General features: G+C 43.5%; 1 protein-coding gene across 1 annotated transcript in view; it reads left to right on the top strand.

Moving 5' to 3' along the window:
- The first annotated feature begins 3,697 nt into the window (after nucleotides 1-3,697).
- LOC132397639 (glycine receptor subunit alpha-4-like) overlaps nucleotides 3,698-12,470 on the top strand; it is a 31,517-nt gene continuing 22,744 nt past the window's right edge. The window contains exon 1 of the mRNA XM_059976410.1: nucleotides 3,698-3,771. Within this exon, the coding sequence (XP_059832393.1) occupies nucleotides 3,698-3,771 (74 nt within the window). The remainder of the gene's footprint in view (nucleotides 3,772-12,470) is intronic.

Raw genomic sequence — 12,470 nt, 5'->3', positions numbered from 1 at the left:
GGGGGGGTTCTTTGAAAATGTGCAAAACTGGTCAGCAATAGCTGGCATTCCAGTGGAAGTCAGGAGATGAGCTTCTTCAACGTCTGATCCATGATTTGCCAAATCAAACTGTCAGTGCTGGGTTGGAATCAGCAGAGTAGGGCGGGGCTGGCACTCAATGTTTGCAGAAATATTTAATGTCTACAAATTTGCTGCACGCTTGAGTGCTTGGTGGAGGGTGCAGATGCTTTTTTGCTGGTGGGGGGAGTGATTATCACTTTGCTGCTGCTTATGTGTGGGAGGGGAGAGCTGGGGGAGCTTAGGGGTTCTAACATTTGTCATTCATTCTTTGGGACACTGACTCTTCCCTGTTTTTGTGGATGGTTGTGAAGAAAAAGTATTTCAGGATGTATATTGTATACATTTCTCGGACATTAAATGTACCTTTGAAACCCATTGAACTTCATAGGCAACTCCTGATACAGTTACAGCCCACATTAACAGAAGACCATCAGCTGCTGTCTGAGCCAAAATAATGTGAAGCAACTTTCAGCCATTTCTGAGAGTAAGCTCATTATGATCAAATTAAGAGGAAATCTAATCACACCTGACTTAAGTACATCACATACATACCAGAAGGATGGATTTGCTAGCAGCTACAGGGCTGCAAGCATTTTCTGTCATGTGGGAACTCAGCTCACGGCCCCACTTCCAACTTGCAAACTTGAAGCATGATTGTACAAATGCATCTGCCTGCACAGCATTAGCAAGCTCTGTTTGCTTAAAGCAGGAATCTAGAATGCTCTCCTCCAAAAACCCATGCAAGCCTGGAACAAGGATATTTCTTTTAGAAACCACCTGAGATAAGGAGCTGAGGTTGGTAGTTTGATTTGAGGGTCACAAAGAGCAACAACAATCACTGATTTGACAAACAATTTGCTGGAGGCAGCAGATTGAGCAACATCTGTGTGTGGGGAGGGAGGGGATGAAATTAATTCTTGACATTTCAGGTCAAAACCTTGCATCTTGACTCTATTGTGTCTTCTCACAGAAAATCTGCCCAAGGCATCTCACAGGAACATTGCCAAAATCACTGACACTAAGTCCTATGAAGTCAATCAAAAAGCTTGATAAATGGGTTGCTCTTCATGTACACTGCATAGAGAAATGGAGAGGCTTAGGAGGAGCTTGTTGGGCTTAGTATTCTGTAGATGGAAGCATAGCCAACAGTGGTGAAACAAATAAAACAGTGGGGCTAAGGGAGCTCAAGATGGAAGAGGGCATTTTTTTGGAAAATCATTGTTGGAGATGTCAGGGGTAAGATTTTTACGCAGAGAGTGGCGAGTGCGAGGAATAGGCTGCTGGCGCTGGTGGTGGAGGCAGATGCGATAGGGTCTTTTAAGAGGCTCCTGGAGAGATACATGGAGTATAGAAAAATAGAGTGCTATGAGTAACCCTAGGTAATTTCTAGAGTAAGTACGTGTTCGGCACAGCATTGTGGGCCAAAGGGCCTGTATTCTGCAGTAGGTTTTCTATGTTTCATTAGGCTTGAGGAGATGCCAGAAGAATGAGGTCATGCTGATATTGAAATGTGTGAGAATGTTGATTTGGACTTTGCTCAATCCAAGAGCCATGTATCCGGAAAGCAGAGTCACTGGTGATGCAGGGTAAAGGCAACTAAAGTTCAGAGGTTTCAGGGAGGTTGAGGATAGTCGATTCAGCTCATAGTTACAGAGACTGTGGGTTCAGTTTGCACTAAGGAGGGAACTTTATGATGAGGTGGTAATGGTGTAATTATGAAAAGGCAAATTTATCTTGGAATTATTTGTGTTATATGTGAACAGTCTGATACTGCCTCAGTTGTCAGGAAGAGGATTGATTGTTGCTGGGGTACACAGTTGTGATGAACCAATTACTGAGCCTCAGTGTCTCTGGCATTCAATTCTTCAACAATGTCCCAGTGTTGGACACTTTAGGGAATGTAGAGAGGTGGAGAGCAATGTGATAAAATGTTTCTGGATCTCACCAGACATGTCTTTGGGGAATCCTGCCACAGGACAGATAGCAGACTGGTGCAATGGATGGAGCTGCTGAACCACAGTTCTGGAATCCTGAGTTCAGTCATGACTTCAGGTGCTGTGTGTGTGGAATTTGAAGGTTCACCCTGTGACTGGGAGATTTCCTCTGGGTACTCCAGCTTCCTGACACATCCCAGACCAGTTGATAGGTTAAATGCCCCTGGTGTATGTGAGGGATAAAAGCAAGGGGAGCTAATGGAAGTGTGAGCAGAGCAGAGTAAGGGTAGGATTAATGAGCAAATTGGATGAATGATGATGTGGAGGCCAGAGCAGGTTATATTTAAGAAAGAGATAGACAGATTTCCAGACACAAAGGATATGGGGAAAGAAATGGTGTTGAGAAGGAGGATTGTATTTCAGGTTCCAAATGCTACATGTTAATCCTTGCTTTAATGTTTCTGTTTCCTTGTTAAAGCATGGTTCCAGAGGAGTTTTGGCTGTTGAGTTAGACTGGAGAAGTTGGAGCAGAGGAGACTGAGGAGAGATTTGATGGAGAAGAATGTGGTCACCTTGGGCTTGACAAGATCAGGAAGATCTGTAGAGTAAAGCTGTTCCAATTAGTCAGCTCAGAGCAAAAGAGGAATGCTGGGAAAATTGTTTCATGCAGTAGTTATAATCCTGATCCCAAAACCGGGAAAGGACCTGGTGATGGAAAGAGTATATTGGGTTTTCACAGCAAATTAGTTTGAGAGAGTTAATTAGTTGAGAAATTAGCAGGAGAGTTGCTTGATCAGCCAAACAGCCTTTCACAACGATGTAATGTTTCTAGAATCATCCCACACTAATCCCGTTTTCTCATTCTTCCCACATGCCAAACAGCTTCCCCTCCACCACACCCCGAGGATTCTACCGCTCCACACCGGGAGAAATATGCAGTGGCTCATTAACCCGCCAAACCGCATGTCTGCAGGATCGTGGGGAAAAAACCGAAGCACTTGGAATCACACATGGTCACAGGGAAGACCTGCAAAGTTCCCATGGACAGTGTCCGAGGTCAGGGCTGAACCCATGTCTCCAGCAGGTCTACCCGTTCACCACTCTGCCACCCTCGACATTGGTGCCACTGTTATGAGGTTAAGTTTGCAATGTGGTGGGAAAGATAAACCATTTGCTCCCTTTGGGATCGGGGTTTGCCCTACCACCTCTCCCTGGCATGCTGCTTTGTATTTATCCCCAGAATGTAAGATGCTCTCTATGGGAATTTGCTGTGTGCAAACTGACAGCCACCCTTACTATATCTTACTATATGTCATCGGCTGTTAATATCCCGTGGCTGTGCTCGATCGAGATAAATACAAGTCTTATTCTCAGTTTGGTTGTGTTGTTCTTGTTGAACTGTGATCAGCTGGAGGGGGAGAACTCATTGCAACACGCCTGGCGCTGAAGAGGTTATATCTCTCTCAGTCCCTCCCTCTCTCCTCTTCCTTCGGCGTGTAGCTCTGTGCTGACTTTCTCGCTCTCTCTGACAGCATTGTCTGACCTGCGGAGTATATTCATCAAGTGCCTAAACAAACTGGGAACAGAGGCTCCTTCCAGTCCCCTCACTCTCACTCTGCACCGAGGTGCGGACGCCGGACAGGCGGTGGGAGCGACTGGACAAGACTTCATGCCTGGACCGAGGGATCGGCCAAGGGGAAGGCATGAAGCGATTGAGTATAAGGGTTCTGAGCACCACAATTTTCCTCTATTTGTTGAAAGCAAACGGTGGCGTCAGGTAAGTGTTCAGCACCTTGGACAGCGGAAAGGGAGGCATTTCAACTGTTCCATATAAAGTTTAATCAAAAATACTTAACCATTAATTTAGTAATGCTGGGTTACTATGCCAACCAATATTCTTAAAAACAAAGCGAGGCGTGACCATTCTATTCCAGTTTTACTGCTGTTGATTTATTCTGGACTGTGGGGCGCTAAGCGTGGGTGAAGTCTCCTATCTCAGCATGCTCAGAAGAAGAAGGTTACTTGGTCCCAGAGCAGTGCCTGGGAGCAGCTCTCTCCCATTAAGACCTCTTATTGTGGCTGGATGAGAAATATATAATCTCCAAATAGCAACACCAGACAGAGGTTTGATCTTCTGCAGTCCAAGTACAGGTTTAAATGTTCGTAAAGTAGTCCGATGCTCATTATATACCATGGTCTTATATGCAGGAATATTCCCAAAAATATTATGCAATATGTAATAGCAGAAGTAGACAAAAAAATCCAAGGTTATCATATAACTGTGCTATACTGCATATAGGAGAAGCAAATGCAAAATTTGTGCACTATGAACAAGCCACAGCATTGCTGTGGAACATTATCCAGCAACCAGTCATCTCCCAAAATACTAGAGGATGGCCAAAAGCATTCTGAAAGACAAATGATTTCAGGAACAGTTTGAAGGTTGATAGTGAGACTGAGAGGCAGAAAGTTTAAAGGTGCAAATGCTAGGAACAGCCATCCAGAAGCAGAGCACTAAAAGTTTGGGATGTGTGAGAGCCCAGAATAGTGTCCAGGTGGCAGAGCATTGTAAGATGATGGTGTAATACACAGGGAGTGGAGAATCCACAAATAATCGGCAAATTTGGAAATGGAGTATCTGTAGTGACAGTGTTGACGTTACCTTGAAGTACTTCATTGGCTTTGGTAGTGTGCGCAGCTGGGTGACGATAGGAAGACCACAAACATATTCAGTGTCACATACCTTTAATGAAGAAGTTACATGTAATCTAAAGATTATAGTTCCACCAAGCCATAGAGTTGCACATGCAGATTCATAATGCACACATGCATAAATGCACATACGCTCAATCACACAGAAGTATGTATGCACAAAACATATAGATACACAAGGGTGCAGCCATGCATGCAATTATAATCCACACACACACACCAATGCACAATGCATATATAAACAGGCATACAGACATGTGCACTTATGCGTGCATGCATGTATGCAAGTACACAATGACACAATGAACACATTTGTGGTTATACTCACACAGATATGCACATTCACACACATGCACATCTAAAGACAGTCAACATATAAGCACACATGTATATTGTCATAGGTATAAACACACATGCTCAGACACCCACATAGGTTAATCACAATGGAGTCTCATAGAAAACTATGTGGGAATAATCAAAACCCCACATGTACAACAAAATATGGTATCCTTGCCCTTCAACAGAAGGTACAATTTTTGACGTTTTTTCATTTCTTCTTTTAACACAGAGCAAGGATTGCAATGTCAATCCCATACCCCTACTTATTTCTCAGTAACCTATTCTCTCTCTCTCCCTCCCAGACCTAGTTGGCTCTCCTAACAGCCAACAACCCCAGAGGTCATCTGCAGAAGCTTTTTAACCCACCAGTGAGAGTTATGAGAAAACACAAATAGAGGAAATAGAGTCATAAAGCACTACAGCACAGAAACAGGCCCTTCATACCATCTAGTCCATGCCAAACAGTTATTATGATCAGTCACATTGATTCATACCTTGATCTTAGCTCTCCATACCCCTCCCATCCAGTACTTATCCAAACTTCTCATAAATATTGAAATCAAACCCACATCCACTTCTTCCATTGGCAGTTCATTCCACCTCTATACCACTCTCTGAGTGAAGAAGTTCCCTCTTCACTTTCCCCCTAAATATTTCACCATTCACCTTTAATGTCACCTCTAGTTATTTTTTCACCCAACCTGAGTGGAAAAATCTTGCTTGCGTTAACCTAATCTATACCCCGCATAATTATGTATACCTCTATCAAATCTCCCTTCATTCTCCTATACTCCAAGGAAAAATATCCTAACCTATTCAAGCTTTCCCTTGAAATCAAGTCCCCAAGACATGGCAACATCCTTGAAAATTTTCTCAGTACTCTTCCAATTTTATTGGTATCCTTCCAGTAGGTAGTTGACCAAAATTGCAGACAATACTCCAAATCTGGCCTCACCAAAGTTTTCTACAATTTCAACATAACATCCAAACTCCTGATAGAGGTGTATAAGATGATGAGAGGCATTGATCGTGTGGATAGTCAGAGGCTTTTTCCCAGGGCTGAAATGGCTAGCATGAAAGGGCTCCGTTTTAAGGTGCTTGGAAGTAGGTACAGAAGAGATGGCAGAGGTAAGTTTTTTACACAAGAGGGTATTGAGTGTGTGAAATAGGCTGCCTGCGACAGTGGTGGAGACGGATATGATAGGGTCCTTTAAGAGACTCCTGGACAGGTACATAGAGCTCAGAAAAATAGAGGGCGATGGGTAATTTCTAAAGTAATGACATGTTCAGAACAGCTTTGTGGGCTGAAGGGCCTGTATTGTGCTGTAGATTTTTATGTTTCTATGTTTCCTGTACTCTGCACTCTGATTTATGAAAGTTAATATCCTAAAAGCTCTCTTTACAACCCTATCTACTCCTGATTTCACTTTCAAGGAATTATGATCTATATTTCCAAATCCCTTTGCTCTACTGCACTCCTCAGTGCCCTGCTGAAACTTAACTAAAGTGAAATAGGATCAAAAGCAAGTAATATAAGGACAGTTATTTCTTGAACTGAATGGAGACTGACACAACCTCTAGACTTTGACCTGGATTCCAAGAGTTCAGAGTTAAATTTGTTGATAATTGCTAGTGGAGAACTGAAAAGCTCCTGCATGCATTAGTTACTTCTGCTTTTGAACCTTCCCTCTCTCACAATTCCTCTCCCTTTTAAGAAGCTCCTTAAAACCAAAACCTCTGACCATCTGCTTCACGATACAACCGCACTTTCCCAGCATTTAGCAATGATGCTGCTGTGCAGGGCAAGATATTGCAGACACTGATATAACAGTGTGCTTTAGACAAAAGGTAGGCATGTTATTAATGTGTTTAAAAGTAAACTCACAGATGTGAGCACTCCATCAGTCCGTTGTTCCCCGTGACCTCACTCACACATACACACACACTCATACACACACACACACACACACACACACACACACACACACACACACACACACACACACACACACACACACACACACACTCACACGCACACATACATGGAGTGAAGAGGAGATTTACAAGGATGCTATTCAGGCTTGAGTGAATGAGTTTGATCGAGTTGGGACAATTCATTAGAGTGCAGGAGAATGAAGGCTGATATGATAGAGATTTATAAAACCACAAAGGACATAAAATGACGAATGTTTACAGTCTTTTTCTCAGGGTTGGAGAATCAAGAAAAAGAGAGCATAGATTTAAGGTGGGGGAGAGAGATTTAATATGAATTTGAGTTGCAAGCTTATGACCCAGAGGGTGATCAACATATGAAAAGAGCCACCAGAGGAAGTGCTTGATGCAGATACAGTATGTTAACATTAAAAGACACTTGGATAGAAGGAGCTTGGATTGATGAGGTCAGCATGGACTCATTAGACTGAAGGGTCCGCCCCATGTTGTATGACACTATGATTCTACACACACACATGCCACACATAATCACACAATGTGCATACTCATACTAACAACTGTGCTCACACACATACACATGTTCTCACATGTGTAAACGTATACTCTACATACACACTTCACGCATGCTTGCACAAACCCACACACACACACGCACACACACATACACACACTCAGGACAGAGTGAGAGGGAAGAGGGGAGATTTTAAGTTGGCAGTGAGAATGGTGAGAGGAATGTGATGAGGTGGAAGGTGGAGGGAGATAAGGGAGGGGGACAGAGGGTGAGGGTGGGAGTTGAGAGAAAATGATAAAGGTGGGGGAGAGATATGGGGAGGGAGAAAGATGATGGAGGTAAGAATATAAGAGACTATAGTAAGAACGGTGATGGAGAGGGAAATGAGAAGAAGGAGATGAGGACTAGGGAAGTGAGGGAAGAGGTAAAAAGGAGTGTAGAGGGTGTTCATGGAGGGCATGAGTGAGCACATGAGGAGCTGAGGGAGGAGAATGGTGAAAGTGAGGGAGGTGAAAAGGAAGTGAGAGAGGATGGTTGATGGAGGAAGATGAGAGGAAGTAATGACTCATGAAGGCAGATGAAGGTGAGGAAGATGGAGGGATATGAACATTTGTAAGTAGGAGAGATTCATTTTTGAGGGGTTTTGATTTGCTTTTTAGCTGTTTCAGCACAACACTGTGGGTTGAAGTCCTGTCCCTATGTTGTTCTATGTTCTATGTGAGGGAAATGGGTGCAGGGAGGCTGAGAGTGAGGGAAAGAGAGGCAAGAACTAGGAAAATGAGTGGGAGGTGAGAGGAGAGGTGGAGGGAGGGAGGTGAGAAGAAAATAAGTGAGGGAGGGAGGTTGATGGAGAAAGATGAGAGGAACGAATGTAAGGGAAAGAGACACAAGGAGACGGTGAAGAGAGAGGCGAGGACAAGTTAACTGAAAGGAAGATGAGGAGAGAATTGAGAAAGAGGGAGCTACGGGGAGGGTGGCAAGGGAGGAGTGAGCAGGACAGGAGCTGAGGGGGAGAGTGATGAATGTGAGGGAGGTGAGTCGGGTAGATACGAGAGTAATTTGCCCTTGCAGATCTTCATGACCCTATTAAAGGTAGTTAATGGAAGATCACCACCCAACTCTGTATCTTTCTCAGCCGGATCTCATATCCCCCTTGTATCTTTAGCCCAAAACCTTAAATTTGTGTCCCCACCAAGCCCCAACCCCCATCACTGAACAATCTACAAATGAGAGCAGCTTCTCCCTGTAGATCCAAGCAGAAAGGGGCAATGGGAGTCAACAACACTGCACATGTCAGGGATAAGTCTGCCTAAGACCTGACTCCAGATCAAAGTTAAAATTGAGTTTATTGTCATGTGCACAGGTACATTATTGCACAGAAAGAAAAACTCACTTGCATCAGCGTCACAGGCACATAGTATCATAAAAACAAAATTTGCAAGGGAAGTAGAAATAAACATAAGTTATACACATTTTTTACAAGGAAAAAGGACAAATTTAGAACAATAAAGTCCACTTCAGTGCAAAGTGATCAGAGTGGTAATAGTGTTGGTAAACTGTTGTGGTGATTAGGGCTTTGCTAGATGGTTCAAGTTCTGAATAGACCATAAGACCATAAAATATAGGAGCAGAATTAGGCCATTTGGCCCATCGAGTTTGCTCTGCCATTCAATCACGGCTGAGCCTTTTTTTCCTCTCCTCAGCCCCACTCCCCAGCTTTCTCCTCATAACCTTTGATGTCATGTCCAATCAAGAGCCTATCAATCTCTGTCTTAAATATATCCAATGACCTGGCCTCCACAGCTGCCTGTGGTAACAAATTCCTCAAATTCACCACCCTCGGGCTTAGAAAATTTCTCCACATCTCTGTTTTAAATGGGTGCCCCTCTATCCTGAGGCTGTGCCCCCTTGTCCTATACTCTCCCACCATGGGAAGCATCCTTTCCATATTTACTCTGTCTCGGCCTTTCAACACTCAAAAAGTTTCAATGAGATCCCCCTCATCATTCTAAACTCCAGCAAGTATAGACCCAAAGCCATCAAATGTTCCTCGTGCGATAACCTTTTCATTTCTGGAATCATCCTTGTGAACCTCCTCTGGACCCTCTCCAATGCCAGCACATCTTTTCTAAGATGAGGTGCACAATCCTGTTCACAATATTCCAGGTGAGGCCTCACCAGTGCCTTATAAAGCCTCAGCATCACATCCCTATTCTTGTATTCTAGACCTCTTGAAATAAATACTAACATAACACTTGCCTTCTTCACCACCGACTCAACATGAAAGTTAACTTTCAGGTGTTCTGCACAAGGACTTCCAAGTCCCTTTGCATCTCAGATTCCTGGATTTTCTCCCTGTTTAGAAAACAGTCCATACATTTATTTCTTCCACCAAAGTGCATAGTCGTGCATTTTTAAACTTTGTATTTCATTTGCCACTTTGTTGCCCATTCTCCGAATCTATCCAAGTCTTTCTGCAGCCTACCTGCTTCCTCAACATCAACTGCCCCTCCACCAATCTTACAGCATAAAAAGAAGTGGTTCCAACACCAACCCCTGCGGAACACCACTAGTCACTGGCAGCCAACCAGAAAAGGATCCTTTTATTCCCACTTGCTGCCTCCTACCAATCAGCCAACGCTCTAACGATGCCAGCAACTTTCCTGTAATACCATGGGCTCTTAACTTGGTTAGCAGCCTCATGTGTGGCACCTTGTCAAAGGCCTTCTGAAAGACCAAGTATACAACATCCTCTACATCCTCTTTATCTATCCTAATAGTAATCTCCTCAAAGAATTCCAACAGGTTTGTCAGGCAAGCTTTTCCTTTAAGGAAACCATGCTGACTTTGTCCTGTCTTGTCCTGTGTCACCAAGTACTTCATAACCTCATCCTGAACAACTGACTCCAAATTCTTCCCAATCACTGAGGTCAAGCCAGCTGGGCTATAATTTCCTTTCTGCTGCCTTCCTCCTTTCTTAAAGAGTGAAATGCCATTTGCAATTACCCAGTCCTCTGGCACAATGCCAGAGTCCAAAGATTTTTGAAAGATCATTACTAATGCTTCCACCTAGGGTGCATTTCATCTGGTCTGGGTGACTTATGTTCCCTTAGGTTGTTCAGCTTTTTGAGCTCCTTATCTCTTGCAATAGTAACTGCATTCACTTCTCTTCCTCACAGCCTTCAACAACTGGCACACCACTCTGTCTTCCACAGTGAAGGCTGATGCAAAATACCCATTTCATTCATCTGCCACCTCTTTGTCCCCCATCATTATTTCTCCAGTATCATTTTCTGGCAGTCCTATATCCACTCTTATCTCTCTTTTGTTTTTTACATACTTGATAAAGCTTTCACTATCCACTTTGATATTGTTTGCCAACTTGCTTTCATCTTTCATCTTTTCCCTCCTTTCAGCTACTCTCTGTAGGTTTTTAAAAGCCTCCCAATCCTCTATCTTCCCGTTAATTTTTCCTTTGATGTATACACTTTTTTTGTTTTTACATTAGCTTTGACATCCCTTGTCAGCTACAGTTGTACTATTTTGCCATTTGAGTATTTCTTCACTTTGGGAATACATCTACCCTGCACCTTCCTCATTTTCCCAGAAACTCTCACCATTGCTGCCCTGCTGTCATCCCTGCCAGCATCTCCTTCCAATTTACTTTAGCCAACTCCTCTCTCATACCATCGTAGTTTTCTTTACTCCACTGAAGTACTGCAATGCCGGACTTTATTTTCTCCCTATCAAATTTCAAGTTGAACTCAATCGTATTGTGATCACTGGTTCCTAAGAGTTCTTTCTCCTTAAGCTCCTTGATCACCTCTGGTTCATTACATAACACCCAATCCAGTACAGCTGATCCCATATTAGACTCAATGACAAGCTGCTCTAAAAAGCCATCTCATGGGCATTCAACAAACTCACTTTCTTGAGATCCATTACCAACCTGATTTTCCAATCGACCTGCATATTAAAATCTCCCTTGACTATCACCACATTGCCCTATTGACATGTCTTTTCTATTTCCTGTTGTAATCTGTGGTCCACCTCCCAGACACTGTTGGGAGGCCTGTATATAACTGCCATCAACATCCTTTTACCCTTGCAGTTTCTTAACTCAACCCACAAGGATTCAAAATCTTCTGATCCTATGTCGCATCTTTCTAATGATTTGATGCCACTCTTTACCAGCAGAGCCACGCCACCCCTCTGCCTACCTTCCTATCCATCGACATCCCTGTATCTTATCCCTGCATCTGCTTACCAAGTTAAGAGCCCATGGTATTACAGGAAAGTTGCTGGCATGGTTCGAGCATTGGCTGATTGGTAGGAGGCAGTGAGTGGGAATAAAAGGATCCTTTTCTGCTTGGCTGCCAGTGACTAGTGGTGTACAGATTGTACCCCTGTACAATCTGTAACCTTGGATGTTCAACTCCCAACTACAACCATCCTTCAGCCATGATTCAATGATGGCCAGAACATCATACCTGATCATCTATAATAGTGCAATAAGATTATCTACCTTATTTGTTATACTCCTTGTATTGAGATATAACACTTTGAGTGCTGTATTTGCTACCCTTTTTGATTCTGCATCCCTAATGCACTGATAGTCACCCTGCTGAATGTAATTTTGTCCCAACACCTGCCTGCCCTTCCTGACAGCCTTACTACACACTGTCTTTACTTTTTTACCATCTGTCCTATCCTGAGACCCTTCACTCAGGCTCCCACCCCCCTGCCAAATTAGTTTAAACCCTCCCCAACAGCTCTAATAAACCTACCTGTGAGGATATTGGTCCCGCTTGGGTTCAGGTGCAACCCAACCCTTTTGTACAGGTCATACCTCCCTGAAGAGATCACAAAGATCCAAGAACCTGAAGCCCTACCCCGAGCACCAGCTTCTCAGGCATGCATTTATCTGCCAAATCATCCCTTTCCTACCCTCTCTGGCATGC

Source organism: Hypanus sabinus, chromosome 8 (genome assembly GCF_030144855.1).
Source record: "Hypanus sabinus isolate sHypSab1 chromosome 8, sHypSab1.hap1, whole genome shotgun sequence".
NCBI lineage: Eukaryota > Metazoa > Chordata > Chondrichthyes > Myliobatiformes > Dasyatidae > Hypanus > Hypanus sabinus.
Note: the sequence above shows the minus strand (reverse complement) of the source record. Positions and strands in the feature narration are given on the sequence as shown.